This window comes from Arachis hypogaea, chromosome 1 (assembly GCF_003086295.3).
Source record: "Arachis hypogaea cultivar Tifrunner chromosome 1, arahy.Tifrunner.gnm2.J5K5, whole genome shotgun sequence".
NCBI lineage: Eukaryota > Viridiplantae > Streptophyta > Magnoliopsida > Fabales > Fabaceae > Arachis > Arachis hypogaea.
Window position 1 is genome coordinate 111469728 of NC_092036.1, and position 19484 is coordinate 111489211.

The 19484-nt window shown below is 36.7% G+C and overlaps 1 protein-coding gene and 1 long non-coding RNA gene across 3 annotated transcripts; one reads left to right on the forward strand and one right to left on the reverse strand.

Annotated features, from left to right (window-relative positions):
* Positions 1-2524: 2524 nt before the first annotated feature.
* On the reverse strand, positions 2525-4625 carry LOC112710375 (uncharacterized). Of its 2 annotated transcripts, XR_011865935.1 has the most exons (3): positions 4385-4625; positions 3159-3549; positions 2525-3081 (listed from the first exon to the last, which is right to left on the reverse strand). It is a non-coding gene; the product is annotated as an uncharacterized lncRNA (long non-coding RNA). The 2 variants fall into 2 exon arrangements; XR_003156814.3 differs by lacking the exon at positions 4385-4625 and having other exon boundaries at positions 3159-4018.
* Positions 4626-5882: 1257 nt separating this feature from the next.
* Positions 5883-8465, forward strand: LOC112710379 (HVA22-like protein a). Its single transcript, XM_025762576.3, has 5 exons — positions 5883-6442; positions 6538-6564; positions 6650-6772; positions 7843-8086; positions 8181-8465. The coding sequence occupies exons 1-5, from the start codon at positions 6381-6383 to the stop codon at positions 8238-8240; spliced, it is 516 nt and encodes a 171-aa protein (XP_025618361.1). The 5' UTR covers positions 5883-6380; the 3' UTR covers positions 8241-8465.
* Positions 8466-19484: the final 11019 nt, after the last annotated feature.

Consider the following 19484-nt stretch of genomic DNA (forward strand, 5'->3'; position numbering starts at 1 on the left):
ACACTTGGATGAAACTCAGATATATATCGCACTAGAGTACTCTTAAACCATCAAAAGCACAAAATTTCTAAATACACATGAACCCAAATCATGAAAATAGAAGGAGTGGAAAACTAGATGAGAAATTCAAATTTCTGACCACTTTGTTCAAATGGATTTGAAGAGCTTGTTGAGGTGAATGCGTGGTCGCAAATAATCCGACGATTGGAGCTCCGGATTGAAAGATATGGGCAAATGAAATTTGGAGTGATCTTGGGGTTAGATTTGATTCTTCTCCTCCTCTCCTCAGCGTGTTTCATTATGAGGGAAGGGAATAGTGGCTGATGGAGGCTTATATGGGTTAGGCTCTGGGTTCAATATGGGCTCGATTCAACCGGTTTAGTTTGTTGACCTAATTTCGAGCCAAAATATTTAAAATTAGTGTTTTAACTCATATTCTAAATATTTTTACTTCTTCAAATTATAAAATTTAATTTCTTAATTTCTTTAGCTCATGATTTATTTATTAGTTAATTATTTATTAATTAACTAGGGTTTTATGGATCACTTAAGTCCTAGATCCTTGCTTATTTCGTTGCTGAATTCACCATAACTGATGACATTTTTTCAATATGAGAACTATACATTGATGGAGCCTCCAATGAAGAACGTTGCGGAGTTGGCATCATCCTCAAGGACAAGACCAGAGTATTCACCGAACAGTCAATAAAGTTTTCATTCTAGGCAAGCAATAACCAATTCGAGTACGAGGCTTTATTGGCCAGATTATGCCTTGCCAAAGAGACAAATATTCATCACCTCAAGGTTCGTTGCGATTCAATGTTAGTTGTCCAACAAGTAAATGACAACTTCCAGGTCAAGGATCCTCTCCTAGAACAATATTTAAATATAGTAAAAGCTTTGATACAAAATTTTTAGCATTTTGAAATCATACATGTGCCTAGGAAAGACAATAATAGAGCAGATATTCTATCTAAACTAGCCACCTCTAAGACACTTAATGTAACACCAGCATTATCACAACTAACCCTTAGAAAACCAAGCATATATAGCATAAATATGTTAACCATGTCACAGATAGTAGATTAGAGAACACCCTATATGGACTACTTAAAAATAGGATGGGTCCTAGTGTTAGAAGGAAACCCGAGGCTGTTCAAAAAGAGAGCAAGCCATTTTACCATAGTTGGAGATGACTTATACAAAAGAAGGCTTCTCTAGGCCATTGTTGAAATGTCTCGGAGCCAACAAATCCGACCTTGTAATATCAGAAGCACACGAAGGAATTTGTGGAACACATATAGGTGGACAAAGTTCAATTGCAAAACTTCTAAGAGCAGGATACTTTTGGCACTCCCTCAAAAAAGATTGCATGAAAAAAGGACAACGTTGTGCCGATTTCCAAAGATGTGCACCAACGATTCACAACCCAGCCGAGTTGTTACACACTTCCGAAATCGGGTGGCCGTTTCATAGGTGGGGGCTCGACATCCTCGGACCCTTCCTTGCGTGCCAAGGTCAGGTAAAATTTTTACTAGTTGTGATTGATTATTTTACAAAGTGCATAGAGGCGCAACCACTCGCCAAAATAACCTCGGAAAAGGTACGATCTTTCACTTGGATGTCTTTTATATGTAGATATGGATTACCAAGAAAAATTATCATTGACAATGGTAGGCAGTTTACTGATAAAAAGATAGCATCCTTTTTACAGAATCTCCATATTAAGTACCACTTTTTCTCAGTAGAACATCCACAAGCTAACGGCCTAGTCGAGGCTACTAACAAAGTCATTTTGCAGGCTTTATGCAAGAAGCTAGCAAATGCAAAGGTCAATGGGCCGAGCTAATCCCTAAGACCATATGGATCTATAACACAACACCACACTCAACAACAAAAGAAACATAGTTTCGACTAGTTTATGGTGCGGATGTACTGATTCCAGTAGAAATCTCCCAGGGGTCGCTACAAACCGACTTTTATGATAAAGAAACTAATACGCAGACACGATTGGCTGAGCTGGATACATTAGATGAAGAACGTGATTCGGCTAACTCAGACAACAAGCCATGCAAATCACTATATAGCGAAAATACAATAAGAAAGTACGACCCCGAGCATTCCAATAAGGAGACCTCGTTCTTCACAAACTTAAAGATGCTCAAAAATCTCCAGGGCAAGAACAACTTACTGCAACTTAGAAATGACCTTTTAGAATATCAAAAGTACACGGACGAGGAGTATACTCTTTGCAAATTGTAGCGGGGGGCGAGCTACCAAATACATGGAATGTATCATCATTATGTTTCTATTATAGCTACTTATTTGTAAAGTTGAAGGAGAAAGGTACGCTTTTTCTTACCACCGAGGTTTTTTCCAAGTCGAATTTTTCTTAGAGAGGTTTTAACGAGGCTGATCACTTTCACACTTTCTGCATTGGGAGGCCTAATCAAAATTCAAATAATATTAAATATTTCTTTCCTATTTCTACATAACAAACACAAAAGCTTGGAAACTAACAATATACGGATAAAGCAAACTACTATTCATTAATATCCGAACAAAAAATATGAGTTCATATACTAATGGCTCCTAATACTAAGCCATCCATCAAAATATACATAACCATAAGTTTGCATATCACAAAATAAAAGTCATTAAAACACAAATACAATAGTCAATTGTCTTTGGCAACAGATGCCACATTGTCGTCTTCGGCTTCCCTTCCAACCTCATCATCCACGAACTTTTCATTTACCACTATCTTCATAACATCAAGGTTGCCGATGTCAAAGTCGGAAGAAAGAGTTGCCACTTGGCTTACCGCACGATCAAAACCTACCGAAAACATTTCCAGCACCTCATTTTCGAGCTCATGATTTGCCCATGAAGAACACGGATTTGATCCTGCAGCTTTGTCACCTCCTCCTCTTTGTCCTTCATTTTTTCTGTCACGTCAACAATAACACCATCCCTCTCTTTCAATGATCTAGACTCCAACACTTTGCCAACCTTCTTTTTCTCCTCAGCTCTAAGTAGCATTGTCGTCCGACCAATGCAGAGCATTCTTGTACCAATCACCTGATAAGAGCACAAAAACTCGGTAAGAAAAACACAAGAGCTAAAGAAACCAAAATGTTGCACCTTTTTTTCCTTACTTGAAGACATTGTCCCACAGCGTTTTTCTCAACATCTCTCAGCAGCCTCACATCATCCAGGTACTGGGCTACCTTGTCAGCCAATTTTGGAAACGGGAACTAATCACCCTAAACAGACTGGGCGTTTGCACCACTGGCAAAACCATGGAGCCGCATCCATTTTCCAAACTTGTTACCAACACCAAAATCCAAATCTACAGCAGAAAGAACTTCAATGGGCTTCTCCAAGTCTAGTTTTTCCTTTTCTCTTGCAAAGGACGAGAACTAGACTATGCACCATCCACACCAATGTCCTTATTTGCTTCAATAATAGAGCTTTCCTTTTCAATTTTCTTTTTCTGATCTAGAAAAGATTTTAGCTGAGCCATGGTTAAGCTCGGAACCTTCCCACCTGTGACAAACGGACGAAATGTATCAAAATACCATTCGTACAAAATGAAACCCCCATCAGTATCTTATCTATATATTCCCTCAAAGAATAGAGAGTAATCTTCCTGATAATAAGTAATCTATCAAGAACTCAATAAGCAAGTTTTCTTCCACACTCCGCCTCAAATCCTCTAATATTTGCATCAGTTTCAGATATCAATAAAGAGAAAACTTTTCACCTAGTTCATCATCTAAGAAGAAGGGATACTCAGTCTCTGACGAGCGAACTTTTACAAACATCTCTTTAAAACTCTTAAAAGAAGATTTATACAGCACGAAGATAGACCGACCGGGATAGCTACTAAGGTTTACCCAAAGACCCTTTCGCACCCCTTTTGACTGGAATAAAGAAAAAAAGACATTCAGGGAAGGGGGAGTTTCCAAGAACTCCATTAGGCACTCATATGCTCGAAAAAAAGCCTAAGAGTTTGGATGTAAGTGTGATGCAGCACAGTTCAACTGTGTCAACACTTTACATTCAAAATTCAAAAACAAAAATCTAACATTCAACTCTGTCAATACACAATTATACAAGTAAAAATAAGTCCAATCACTTTTTTTTACACACTCTCTCCTCACTGTTATAGGAAAGAAACTCCACACCAATTGAAGCACCAACGCTAATCTAGTTAATAGCACTAAGTTCAGAAAGTTTTTCAGCATCTTGGTAAAGAGAAGCATGACATTTCATGTTCGCATGCGCCCATACATATAGATCATCCTTCATGTCTGCAACTTTATCTCTAATGATTAGAGAGGGAATGAAAGGAAGACGATGAATAAGAAAAAGTACTAACCTCTTGAAATCATTTTCTCTACTAGATAAACTTGTTGGGGGTAAAAGACAACAATTATTCCCAACACACGAATAAAAAGATTAATAAAAGACCAACAAAGCCACTATCACACGATCTTAACCACCTTCAGTTACAAGCCATTCGATCAGCAAAACTGTTCAAATACCATCTAAAATAAACAGTTCGGGTCTCCTTTGAAAAACTGTGCAACAGTAATTATTACACGTTTAAAATAAAATGCACTCTTGATATTCTGAAGAAAAGGAGTATTAATACCCAAGCTTGACCATGTTGACAAAACGACCGTGTGTTGAATTTAGAGGCTACCAGAATAAATTGACGGAGTTTCGAAGTATAACGTCATATCTCGTCAAAACAAATCTCAAATTGCTTGCAACGAAGCAACACAACTAGCAAGTCAAATTTGGAGACTGTAATTCATGCTTTAGCATCTCGGGCGTACATTGCTATACCTTGAAATCAAATTTTAAACATTTGAACTTTATCCTATCAAATTATCGTTTAACACTTATATAATACTTAAACAGATTTAAGAAAAAATAGATATATGTCAATTACTACTAAACAACCATAAATAAAGAACAATCAGGACTATAAAAAGGTAGAACATCATTTATCATAATCCATAATTTTTTAAAAAATTCTTCCTAAAATTAATATTGACTTAAGCGTTGAAATCATTTTTACGCATCCTACGTCCAGATCGAAACTCCAAAGAGCTTATAGTGCGGTTGTCAAGAAGTTGAAAAGAAGATTTTCAACTAGGGGTGGCATAACGGGTCGAGCCCGCCGGGCCGATCCGCTAAACCCGCTAAAAAAGGCGGGTCAGACTAGGATTTGGAGCCCGCCAAATTAAAAAAATCTGCCAAACCCGCACCGCCAAATTGGCGAGTTTTGGCATGGTGGGGCAGGCCGGTCCGCCGGGGCAAAGATTTTTATTTTTTATTAAATAAAAGAGTGATTACTATTATAAAATTAATAATTATAGAATTTTTAAACACCTTTTTTTCATTTTTTGTTTTTATTCTTCTTTTAGTTATTAACTTTATTTATTTTATTTTACAATTTCGTATATATGTTCAAATTATGTGACTTGTTTTTTAAAATAAAGATGATTCTATTGACAAATATTATTTTGAACAATTTTATTAAAGTTAAAAATAAAAAAATAATAAAAAATTATATTACAATTTAATTATTTTTTATTTCTATTTAATTTTTTAATTATTAATTTTTGTTAATTTTAATAAATTTTATTTTAAAAAAAAGAGTCAAGTGAACTAGCCCACCAACCCACCAATCCACCATAAAAAAGAACGGACTAATATTTTGAACTTATTTTAAATTACGGGACAGATCAATCCGCTCCGTTATGAAACGGGTCTTGATGGGACAGATTGAACGGACTGACCCGCTTTGCCACCCCTATTCTCAACATTGGGAAGCTACATTTCGGGAGCAGTTCCAAGGCAGGAGAGAAACATTTTCAAAATATTTCAAAACAATGGCTAAGATATTAATGAAGGAAAAAAAAAAAAAGGGGGAAATCCTTGAAAAGAATAGAGAAGAATCGAGAAGCATTAGATGGGAATGGAATAACGGAATAACGTCGGCAGCGGTAATTTGGTAATTATAGGGAAAAAGGAGGGTTCCTTGGAATTGGCGAATGTTTGTTTATTTTTGGGGCGCCACCAAAACCCACCCAGACCGGACTACTACCTTGCCACGACAGCACCACCTGCACCACCCTTCCTTTCTTTAATCCCCAAATTACAACCACCGCTTTTCCCTCACACATGTCTTCTTCTCTTCTCTAACACAGTAACACCACAACCCTCTCTTTCTCTCTCTCTCTCTCTCTCTCTCTCTCTGCATTGAGCAACTCATCTCACTAATAGAAGCAGCCCTAACTTAGTTTCTCACACACAAATTCTGAGTTCAGACACTGAAAACAGTACTCGTAGATCGATCAAAGATGGGATCTGGAGCTGGAAACTTCATCAAAGTCATTCTCAAGAACTTTGATGTTCTTGCTGGGTAGTCTCATTTCCCTCGTTTTCAACTGCTTCAATTATTAATGAATCACTATCTCTCTCTTTCTATTATCTCAGCTGCTACTTTTTCTGTTGCAGGCCGGTGATTAGTCTTGTTTATCCTCTGTAAGTACAATCTTATTTTATTGCCGTGAATCGTGGATTGTTTTTGTGGCGGTTTTCTTTTTACTCTTTTTCTTGAATGGGACAGGTATGCTTCAGTTAGGGCAATTGAGAGCAAGTCACCTGTGGATGATCAGCAGTGGCTCACTTACTGGGTTCTTTATTCCATGATCACTCTCTTTGAACTCACCTTCGCCAAACTTCTTGAATGGTTCGTCAATTTCTTCTTTTTCATTTTCCTAACATATTGTTTCTTATTCCAATTCTAGTCATGTCTGTGGATTCATCAATTAGACGATTACTACTCTGTCTGCAAGTTCAATTTTGCTTAGGGTTCTTTGATTCTTAGAGATTTATAATCACTGGCTTATGCTTTCAAGTTTCAACCATGATTGTTAGTATTATAGAATGCAGTCCTACATAAACAATGTTAAACATCTAGACTAAAATTATTGTGCAAGGGATATAATAGAAGCCATTGTATTATAACAAGGCCTCCATTCAAGTTATAATTTAGCATCTTGCAAAGCTTTGTATGATTTCCGTTGTGATTAACTTTTTTCTGCCAACATCAACCAATCTTTTTAAAATTATTTTATGGATAAACTATAATTTTTGTCCTTTTAAGTTTGTAAAAAATTTCAAAAAGACCCCTAAATTTTCTTTTTGCTTTAATTTTGTCCTTAAAGTGTTCGTTTTGCATCAAATATATTTCTGACAACTAAATTTTCAAAAAGTTTAGGACCAATCAGGCAATAATGCATTCTGATTTACTTGTGTTGAAAATTGTTCTTGTAAAATTGTTGCTTAATTAGTTCTAAATTTTTTAAAAAATTAGCCATCAGAAATATATTTGATGCAAATAGAAATTTTTTGGACAAAATTGAAACAAAATAAAATTTGGAAGTGTTTTTTAAACTTTTAACAAATTTTAAGGATAAATAATATATTTTATCCTTATTTTATTTATCTTAAATTCTAGACCTTAAATTGTAAATATTAAATCCTAAATCCTCAAATAAAGTAGAATTTCAGAATTCAAAAAGAAAACTTGGCTAATTAATGTTAGCTAACTAAAAGTTGCTTCTCTATATTTTTTTTTTCATTTTTTTTAACAGAGTCATCGTCAAACTCCAAATCATCTTACCTCCATCCATTATTCGTGGGTGAGTGGTGGTATGTGAACTTAGAGTAATGATGATGTATGTGAACTTAGAGTAATGATGATGATTATGTTTGAAAAACATTTATGAAGTGTTTACAACTTGGACATATTTTCAGGATTCCTATATGGCCCTATGCTAAGCTGATTATAACCTGCTGGTTGGTCCTTCCATACTTTAGTGGTGCTGCTTATGTTTACGAGCATTATGTGAGACCTTTCTTTGTTAATCCTCAGACAGTTAACATTTGGTATGTTCCAAGTAAAAAGGACAAATTGGGTAAGAAAGAGGACATTCTAACTGCTGCCGAGAAGTACATCCAAGAGAATGGAACACAAGAATTTGAGAATCTCATCCATAGGGTATTTCAATCTGTCTAAAAACTTTGTTGTTGTCGGATTATCGATCCTCATGTATATAACGAACTTTTGCGCTAATGTTGCCATCACTTTGCAGGCTGATAAATCAAGAAGCGATGGTGGTTATTACTCAATGTACCACGATGAGACCTATTGAATGCAATCTTTTTAAGCTTGTCTTTTGGAGATACGGGATGAATATACATGTTAGCATGTGACTATAACTTAAGTTTTTCATATTCTCCTTTCTGTGAATTGTTCTGTTATGGTGTAACTATTTCATGCGTACTAATCTTATGCGTTCTGTAATGGCTATGCTATGACACATGGTATATATTATATAGAGATAACGGAGTCGGCAGAGGAGATGCTTGTTGATTCAGTTTTTCCCTTTTGTTTCTTTTTGAGTAAATAGCTATTTCTCACCACAAAAAATTTGGAATAAAAATTGAAATTAAAGTTATACCTATATAGATAAGTTTTGCTCGATAAAAATCACCAATTATTAATTTTTTGTTCATAATTTCCTAAATATTCTTGACCTTTCATCTTCTATCTCTAAATCCAATTTCTAACCCTAATCATTTATCCCCGCTCCCACCACCGCCATTCCCTCCATCCTTTCACTTCTATTCTCTTCTCCCGAGGTTCCCAGACCTCACCTACTTCCACTGCTCCGCCCTTCCCTCCGACAATAACCTCATTTTCATTTCAAAATATGCCCCAACCCCAAAACTCTACCTCTCCTTTTGTTCCTCCTCCCTCCACGGCCGCACCTTCTGCCATTTCTCCCATCGTGCCATTTCCTCCCTCGTTTCCCGATGTCGCCTCTTGTCTGTGGTTTTACTCCGTAGAAAAACCAGTGTTGCTGATGTTGGTGTCATCGCGATTTACGCCACTACGAACCATCACCTGAGGCACCTAGACCTGGGGTGGTGCTCCCTCGTCGGAGACGGCGGGTGGTGTTGGGAAGGCTGGACACCATTGTCCTTGTCGCAGCAAAGAAGGAAGAGAGAAAGCGAGAAAAAGGGGAGGTGGAGAGGGCGACGACGAAAGGAATTATTGTCGTTGTTGCTGTCAAACGAGCAGAAGCAGATTCACTCTTTTTCCTATCTTTGTTAATGATCAGATCCGCCACTACTTTTGCTTTCTTGTTGTTGTGTGATGAGCGGATAATTTATACGCTTTTTGGCATTGTTTTTAGGTAGTTTTTAGTAAGTTTAAGCTACTTTCAGGGATGTTTTCATTAGTTTTTATGTTGAATTCACATTTCTGGACTTTACTATGAGTTTGTGTGTTTTTCTGTGATTTCAGGTAATTTCTGGCTGAAATTGAGGGACTTGAGCAAAACTCTGATAGGAGGCTGACAAAGGACTGCTGATGTTGTTGGAATCTGACCTCCCTGCACTCAAAATGGATTTTCTGGAGCTACAGAACTCCAAATGGCGCGCTCTCAACGGCGTTGGAAAGTAGACATCCAGAGCTTTCCAGCAATATATAATAGTTCATACTTTATTCGGAAATTGACGACGTAAAGTGGAGCTCAACGCCAAGTACATGCTGCTGTCTGGAGTTAAACGCCAGAAACACGTCACAACCCGGAGTTGAACGCCCAAAACACGTTATAACTTGGCGTTCAACTCCAAGAGAAGCCTCAGCTCGTGGATAGATCAAGCTCAGCCCAAACATACACCAAGTGGGCCCCGGAAGTGAATTTATGCATCAATTACTTACTCATGTAAACCCTAGTAGCTAGTTTAGTATAAATAAGACTTTTTACTAGTGTATTAGTCATCCTTTGGCCATTCGGTCTTTTGATCATTCAGGGGGCTGGCCATTCGGCCATGCCTGAACCTTTCACTTATGTATTTTCAACGGTGGAGTTTCTGCACACTATAGATTAAGGGTGTGGAGCTCTGCTGTACCTCAAGTTTCAATACAATTATTATTACTTTCTATTCAATTCTCTTTTATTCTTATTCCAAGATACACGTTGCACAACACTTTGATGAATGTGATGATCCGTGACACTCATCATCATTCTCACCTATGAACGCGCGTGATTGACAACCACTTCCGTTCTACCTTAGGCCGGGCGCATATCTCTTAGATTCCCCAACAAAATCTTTGTGGTATAAGCTAGATAGATGGCGGCATTCATGGGGATCCGGAAAGTCTAACCTTGTCTATGGTATTCCGAGTAGGATTTCGGGAATCTGGAAAGTCTAACATTGTCTGTGGTATTCCGAGTAAGATTCCGGTATTGAATGACTGTGACGAGCTTCAAACTTCTAAAGGCTAGGCGTGATGACAAACGCAAAAGAATCAATGGATTCTACTCCAACCTGATTGAGAACCGACAGATGATTAGCCGTGCTGTGACAGAGCATTTGGACCATTTTCACTGAGAGGATGGGATGTAGCTATCAACAAGGGTGATGCCTCCAGACGATTAGCCGTGCAGTGACAGCGCATAGGACCATTTTCCCGAGAGGATTAAAAGTAGCCATTGATGATGGTAATGCCCTACATACAGCTTGCCATGGAAAGGAGTAAGAAGGATTGGATGAATGTAATAAGAAAGTAGAGATAAGAAAGGATTCTAGCATCTCCACACACCTATCTAAAATTCCCACTATTGATTTACATAAGTATTTCTATCCCTTTTTATTTTCTATTTATTATTAATTTTCGAAACCCATAACCATTTAATCTGCTTAACTGAGATTTACAAGGTGACCATAGCTTGCTCCATACCAACAATCTCTGTGGGATCGACCCTTACTCACGTAAGGTATTACTTGGATGACCCAGTACACTTGCTGGTTAAGTTGAACGGAGTTGTGAGCTTCTCTAACAATGCCTGGAACTCTTTTATCACAATTTCGTCCACCAAGTTTTTGGCGCCGTTGCTGGGGATTGTTCGAGTATGGACAACTGACGGTTCATCTTGTTGCTCAGATTAGGTAATTTTCTTTTCAAAAACTTTTTCAAAATTTTTCTTTTCTTTTTCGTTTTTCCAAAAATATTTTCGAAAAAAAATTAATAAAAATCCGAAAAAATCATAAAATCATAAAAACCAAAAATATTTTGTGTTCTTGTTTGAGTCTTGAGTCAAATTTTAAGTTTGGTGTCAATTTCATGCTTTAAAAATTTTTCTTGCATTTTTCGAAAAAAAAATTCATGCATTCATAGTGTTCTTCATAATCTTCAAGTTGTTCTTGACAAGTCTTCTTGTTTGATCTTGATGATTTCTTGTTTTGTGTTGTTTGTTGTTTTTCATATGCATTTTTTGTTTGTTAGAGTCCATACATTAAAAATTTCTAAGTTTGGTGTCTTGCATGTTTTCTTTGCATCAAAAAATTTTTCAAAAATATGTTCTTGATGTTCATCATGATCTTCAAAGTGTTCTTGGTGTTCATCTTGACATTCATAGTGTTCTTTCATGCATCATGTGTTTGATCCAAAATTTTCATGTTTTGGGTCATTTTTGTGTTTTTTTCTCATAATTAAAAATTCAAAAATAAAAAAAATTATCTTTTCCTTATTTTTCTCCAAAATTTCAAAATTTTGGGTTGAGTTGGTCAAAAAATTTTTAAAATTAGTTGTTTCTTACAAGTCAAGTCAAAATTTCAATTTTAAAAATCTTATCTTTTTAAAATCTTTTTCAAAAATCATATCTTTTTCATTTTTTTCATTATTTTCGAAAATTCCAAAAATCTTTTTCAAATTATTTTCAAAATCTTTTTCTTATCTTTATATCAAATTTTCGAAAATTAGCTAACAATTAATGTGATTGATTCAAAAATTTGAAGTTTGTTACTTTCTTGTTAAGAAAGGTTCAATCTTTAAATTCTAGAATCTTATCTTTTAGTTTCTTGTTAGTTAATTAATTAATTTTAAATTTTAAAAATTAAATCTTTTTTCAAAATATATTTTTCTTAAAAATCTTATCTTTTTATCTTATCTATTTATCTTATCTTTTTATCTTATCTTTTTTAAAATTATATATTTTTCAAAAATTTGATTTTAAAATATCTTATCTAACTTCTTATCTTATTATCTTTTCAAATTTGATTTTAATATCTTTTTCAACTAACTAATTAACTTTTTGTTTGTTTCTTATCTTTTTCAAAACCACCTAACTCCTCTTTCCTCTCTAATTTTCGAAAATATCTCACCCCTTTTTCAAAAATTCTTTTTAATTAACTAATTATTTCAAATTTTAATTTTAATTTTAGTTCATCTTTAATTTTCGAAATTACTAACTCCTTTTCAAAAATATTTTCGAAAATCCCTCTCTCATCTTCTTCTATTTATTTATTTATTTACTAACACTTCTCTTCATCTCTTATCACCTCCCCTATCCTTACTCTTTATACAGACTATTCATCCCTCTCCTTCCATTATCCCCTTTCTTCTTCTACTAATAATAAGGATCCTCTTTACTATGACATAGAGGATTCTTCTTCCTTTTCTTTTCCTCTTCTCTTTCATATGAGCAGGAACAAGGAAAAAGACATTCTTGTTGAAGCTGATCCAGAACCTGAAAGGACTCTGAAGAGGAAACTAAGAGAAACTAAATTACAACAATTCAAAGACATAGAAGAGCTCAAGGACATCAATGGTCCTTCAAGAAGGCGCCACCCTCACTAAGGTGGACTCATTCCTTGTTCTTAAATTTTTTCTTCTGCTTTTCGTTTTTTTTATGTTATAAGTTTATCTATACTTGTGTCTCTACTTCATGATCATTAGTATGTAGTAACTATGTCTTAAAGCTATGAATAATTTCTATAAATCCTTCACCTTTCTTAAATGAAAAATATTTTAATTCAAAAGAACAAGAAGTACATGAATTTTGAATTTATCCTTGAATTTAATTTAATTATATTGATGTGGTGACAATACTTTTTGTTTTCTGAATGAATGCTTAAACAGTGCATATTTTTTATCTTGTTGTTTATGAATGTTAAAATTGTTGGCTCTTGAAAGAATGATGAACAAAGAGAAATGTTATTGATGATCTGAAAAATTATAAAGTTGATTCTTGAAGCAAGAAAAAGCAGTGAAAATGCAAAGGCTTGCGGAAAAAAATTGGCGAAAAAAATAAAAAGAAAAAGAAAAAGCAAGGAGAAAAAGCCAATAGCCCTTAAAACCAAAAGGCAAGGGTAAAAAGGATCCAAGGCTTTGAGCATCAATGGATAGGAGGGCCCAAGGAAATAAAATCCAGGCCTAAACGGCTAAATCAAGCTGTCCCTAACCATGTGCTTGTGTCATGAAGGTCCAAGTGAAAAGCTTGAGACTGAGTGGTTAAAGTCGTGATCCAAAGCAAAAAGAGTGTGCTTAAGAGCTCTGGACACCTCTAACTGGGGATTCTAGCAAAGCTGGGTCACAATCTGAAAAGGTTCACCCAGTCATGTGTCTGTTGCATTTATGTATCTGGTGGTAATACTGGAAAACAAAGTGCTTAGGGCCACGGCCAAGACTCATAAGTAGCTGTGTTCAAGAATCAACATACTTAACTAGGAAAGTCAATAACACTATCCGAAATTCTAAGTTCCTAGAGAAGCCAATCATTCTAAACTTCAAAGGAAAAAAATGAGATGCCAAAACTGTTCAGAAGCAAAAAGCTACAAGTCCCGCTCATCTAATTATAATTAATATTCATTGATATTCTGGAATTTATAGTATATTCTCTTCTTTTTATCCTAATTGATTTTCAGTTGCTTGGGGACAAGCAACAATTTAAGTTTGGTGTTGTGATGAGCGGATAATTTATACGCTTTTTGGCATTGTTTTTAGGTAGTTTTTAGTAAGTTTAAGCTACTTTCAGGGATGTTTTCATTAGTTTTATGTTAAATTCACATTTCTGGACTTTACTATGAGTTTGTGTGTTTTTCTGTGATTTCAGATAATTTCTGGCTGAAATTGAGGGACTTGAGCAAAACTCTGATAGGAAGCTGACAAAGGACTGTTGATGCTGTTGGAATATGACATCCCTGCACTCAAAATGGATTTTCTGGAGCTACAGAACTCCAAATGGCACGCTCTCAACGGCTTGGAAAGTAGACATCCAGAGCTTTCCAGCAATATATAATAGTCCATACTTTATTCGGAAATTGACGACGTAAAGTGGCGCTCAACGCCAAGTACATGCTGTTGTCTGGAGTTAAACGCCAGAAACACGTCACAACCTGGAGTTGAACGCCCAAAACACGTTATAACTTGGCGTTCAACTCCAAGAAAAGCCTCAGCTCGTGGATAGATCAAGTTCAGCCCAAACATACACCAAGTGGGCCCCGGAAGTGGATTTATGCATCAATTACTTACTCATGTAAACCCTAGTAGCTAGTTTAGAATAAATAAGACTTTTTACTAGTGTATTAGTCATCTTTTGGCCATTCGGTCTTTTGATCATTCAGGGAGCTGGCCATTCGGCCATGCCTGAACCTTTCACTTATGTATTTTCAACGGTGGAGTTTCTGCACACCATAGATTAAGGGTGTGGAGCTCTGCTGTACCTCAAGTTTCAATACAATTATTATTACTTTCTATTCAATTCTCTTTTATTCTTATTCCAAGATATACGTTGCACAACACTTTGATGAATGTGATGATCCGTGACACTCATCATCATTTTCACCTATGAACGCGCGTGATTGACAACCACTTCCGTTCTACCTTAGGCCGGGCGCATATCTCTTAGATTCCCCAACAGAATCTTTGTGGTATAAGCTAGATAGATGGTGGCATTCATGGGGATTCGGAAAGTCTAACCTTGTCTGTGGTATTCCGAGTAGGACTCCGGGAATCTGGAAAGTCTAACCTTGTCTGTGGTATTCCGAGTAAGATTCCGGTATTGAATGACTGTGACGAGCTTCAAACTCCTGAAGGTTGGGCGTGATGACAAACGCAAAAGAATTAATGGATTCTACTCCAACCTGATTAAGAACCGACAGATGATTAGCCGTGCTGTGACAGAGCATTTGGACCATTTTCACTGAGAGGATGGGATGTAGCTATCAACAAGGGTGATGCCTCCAGACGATTAGCCGTGCAGTGATAGCGCATAGGACCATTTTCCTGAGAGGATTAAAAGTAGCCATTGATGATGGTGATGCCCTACATACAGCTTGCCATGGAAAGGAGTAAGAAGGATTGGATGAATATAATAAGAAAGTAGAGATAAGAAAGGATTCTAGCATCTCCACACACCTATCTGAAATTCCCACTATTGATTTACATAAGTATTTCTATCCCTTTTTATTTTCTATTTATTATTGATTTTCGAAACCCATAACCATTTAATCTGCTTAACTGAGATTTACAAGGTGGCCATAGCTTGCTTCATACCAACAATCTCTGTGGGATCGACCCTTACTCACGTAAGGTATTACTTGGATGACCCAGTACACTTGCTGGTTAAGTTGAACGGAGTTATGAGCTTCTCTAACAATGCCTGGAACTCTTTTATCACAATTTCGTCCACCACTATGTCAAGTACTGTTACAACACACTCTTTTGGCTTTTTTGCTTTCTTATTATTTTTTTATCAGCTCCAAGCCTATGTTTCTATTTTCGTTGTTCTTATTAGGGTTAAATATTATTTTCATCCCTAACGTCTCGGGTCAAAGTCAAAATCGTCCTCGACCTTTTTTCGTTATTAAAATCAACCTCAATGTTCAAAAACGCTTTAAAATCATCCTTTCCCGAATTTTTAGACCAAAATACCCCCATCATCATTAAAAAAAAAAGAAAAAAAGGGAGAGGGTAGGGGAGAGGGGAGAAGGGAAAAGGGGAAGGGAAAGGGGGCAGGGGAGAGGGGAGAAGGGAAAAGGGAGAGGGGAAGGGGGAAGGGGAAGGGGAAGGGGGAGGGGGACGGCACCGGCGAAGGGGGAAAGGGGAAAGGATGCGGGGTGGGGATGGGGGGAAGGGGTGTGGGGGAAGAGGAGGGGAAGGGGAAAGGGGGGAGGGGGACGGCGGCGGCAAAACTTGGAGCCGCCGTCGTCGTCGTCGTGGCCGTCGCCATTGAAGATCGTGAGGGAGAGAGGAGACGCGAGCCACTGCCGCCGCCTTGCCGCCTCGCTGCCTCATTTGCATCGCTTTCTACTTCTGCATCTGGCTTCTGCTTTCTTGCTTTCCTGCTTTCTTGCTTCTACTTTCTTGCTTTCTGTTTCTGCTTCTTGGTTTGGTGTTATTGCTGTTGGTGTTGGTTGGTGTTGGTTGGTGTTTGTGTTGGTGTTGGTGTTGGTGGTGGTGATGGTATTGGTGTTGGTGTTAGTGGTGGTTGTGGTGGTAATGTTGGCGGCAGTGGAGGTGATGGGGTGAGGAAGGTGAAGAGTAGAATGATGATGATAAGGGTATTTTGGTCCAAGAATTCAGGGAAGGATGATTTTAAAGCGTTTTTGAACGTTGAGGATGATTTTAATAACGAAAAAAGGTCGGAGACGATTTTGATTTTGACCCAAGACGTTAGGGACAAAAACAATACTTAACCCTTCTTATTATCCTTCCCAAAACTTGAGTTGTTACTTAGATTGAGATTGGCATTCTAATTAATGAAAGGAAAAATTAAGGTTTGCGGAGTAGCAGAAGTGGTGGTGATTATGGAAGGAAAATGAAGAAGGAAGAGAAAAGAAGGGATTTGGATCCTCTAAATTTTGAATTTCACAAGTTTGATCTCTCACCATTTATTTTATAGGTGGGACTAAGAGAAAATATGAGAGAGAAACCATTCAACGGTGAGAGATCAAATTTTACTCTCTAAAGTAAAATTCAAAATTTAGAGGATTGATGGCCACGGGAATCGCGTCGGAAGAGAATTTCTCAATAAAGTTGCGTTGCAAGTATAGCTCTACCAACAATAATCCTCGAGGATCAAATTTAGAAAGGAATTGGTTGTCACAAGTTCAACTCCAATAAAGTAACCGAAGTATTCAAACCTCGGGTCGTCTCACAAGGAATGGGCAAACATGTGCTTCAACATTGGTTAGAAATCCGGGGTTGTAAGTCATGAGCAAGAAAGTAAACTAGGAATCTTAGCAAACAAGTAATCTAAAGTGCAAGGAACTAATTCAAATAACTAAGAAAGATGTGAGCAATTCCAAATTAAGAAGACAATATTCAATTTAATTCTACTCTCAACTAAACAATAGCTACAACTAAAGCAAGACAATTAAGAATTTGGGTTTTCAAATATGAATAATAAAAGTAACTCTTGGCTAGGCATGGGAATTGGGATCACTATCCTTGTCTAATAACCATATCTTGACAATTATGAGGAGCCAAACTCATTAAATCTACTTCTATACTTGAAGTAAGTTAAATGGTTTGGTCAACATCTACCCATAAGGTCTAACCTCACTACTAATTAACCTAGTAGTAGGCTATTGCCAATGGCTATCAAATTGACCACTAAGGGTTCCCAAATCGTCAAATCCATTAGACCCAATGACTCAAGTTTACCCAATTTCCTTGACCTAGGCCAAGAGTAAAAAGAACTACTCCATAATCAAGGTAAACAATTTATCAAACACTTGGTAAGCATTAACAAAAGACATGTTCAAATTGCAAATGGATTGAGATTAACAAATACCCACTAACAAATATCAACTTACAATCACTCAAACAACACAATTAAGCATAGAAATCATCAATGTAACATCAACAAGTCAAGATTCACAACATTCATGCAATGGGTATAAAGTGACAATTGACAAGAATCCATAAACTAACACAAGATCTAAGCAAAATTATACTAAGGAATTCAAATTAAATAATCAAAACTAGTAATTAACAAAATCCAATTCAGATTCAACAAGGGAAGATCAAATTAAAGGTAGATCTAGAGAAGAACAAGGGTTTCTCTCTCTAGAAGAACAAAGAACCCAAAAAACTAGAAAATATGTCTTAGTGTAAAAATGATTGATCCCCTCCTTTCTCCCTAGCATCCTTGGGTCTTTTTCATGCAGAAACAGCTTGAAATTGGGCCTCCTGAGCCTCAGAAATTGCCAGGCACGATTTTCTTTAATGAGGTCACGTGCAGCTTCCTGCGTGTGCGCGCCAAGTGCGTGTGCGCGTCGGTTGGAATTCTTTGGCCTGCGTGGATGCGTCTATCCTTGCGCGCCGCTTCCAGCTATCCTCATCCACGCGTGCGCATGATGTACGCGTGCGCACGGTGCTGTAGTTTCCAAAATCCAAATCTTCATATTCCTTCCTCTTATGCATGCTTTCCTTCTCTCTTCTAGGCCATTCTTACCCTATTAATTCTGAAATCACTTAACAAACATGTCACGACATCGAATGGTAATAAAGAGGATCAAAATATAGCATTTCTAAGGCAAAATAAGCATGTTTTCTATTATGGAGCAATATTAGGAAGTGAATACAAAATCATGCATTTCTTGTGAATAAGTGCGAGAAATATTGACAAAACCCCCAAATTAAGCACAAGATAAACCACAAAATTGGGGTTTATCAAATCTCCCCACACTTAAACTAAGCATGTCTTCATGCTTAAAATAAAAAGACCAAAGATCATGGTGAGAAAGGGTTTATGAAATTCAAACTACCTAAGCAAATGCATGCGACTAATGTAAAATTGCCTATCTACTTGGTCAAGGGTAAATCCATCCTCCAAGAACACATGTGAGCATATGGGGTGAAAATGATGTGTAGTTCATGAATCCTACCAAACTGAATATCACTATGAAGTGCATATAACTTGCTAAATGAACGCTTGTGAAAACTGGGAACAAGGAGTTGAGCATCGAACCCTCGCCGGATGTGTATCCGCTCTATGCGCTCAAGTGTATAGGGTTCGTCACTCAATCCTCTCCTAATCATGCTTTCCAAGATTTTTTTTCATCTAACAATCAACAATTACTTAATGCATGCTTACAAGTATCATGAGGTCTTATTTACGGGTTGTAACATGGCTAGGGTGAAGGTAAGGATGCATATGGTCAAGTGAGCTTAAAATTTGAGTCCTTGATTAACCTAGAATCTCACTAGACACATAAAACAACCTACACAACTATAATACATTACCTAGCTACCCTTGAGTTTCACTTTTTGCACACTCATGCATTCCTTTCAATTCACATCCCATATGCATTGTTTTTACTACTTTGTCTTGAGGCATTCTTGTCCCCTTTCATTGCCTTTCTTTTTTTTTCATATATATATATATATATATTCTTTTCTTTCCTTTTTCATACATTCTCATATATACACATATGAGATTCTTTTTTCTTTTTTTTGGTCCCCTTTTCCTTGGGGTTCATGTACAAAAGTTTCAATGCATATGGTTCAATCATTCAATACATGAGTATGTTTCCAAATCCCAGAATTTTCAGTTACAATTACAATACACCTTTATATCTACCCAACTTTCCAATTA

What these genes read in the sequence shown, in the direction of transcription:
- LOC112710379 (XM_025762576.3), top strand. Translation starts at nt 6,381, where the DNA reads ATGGGATCTGGAGCTGGAAACTTCATCAAAGTCATTCTCAAGAACTTT. An exon ending in ATTAGTCTTGTTTATCCTCT is followed by an intron (nt 6,565 to 6,649) that starts GTAAGTACAATC and finishes TGAATGGGACAG; the next exon opens with GTATGCTTCAGTTAGGGCAA. An exon ending in TTCGCCAAACTTCTTGAATG is followed by an intron (nt 6,773 to 7,842) that starts GTTCGTCAATTT and finishes ACATATTTTCAG; the next exon opens with GATTCCTATATGGCCCTATG.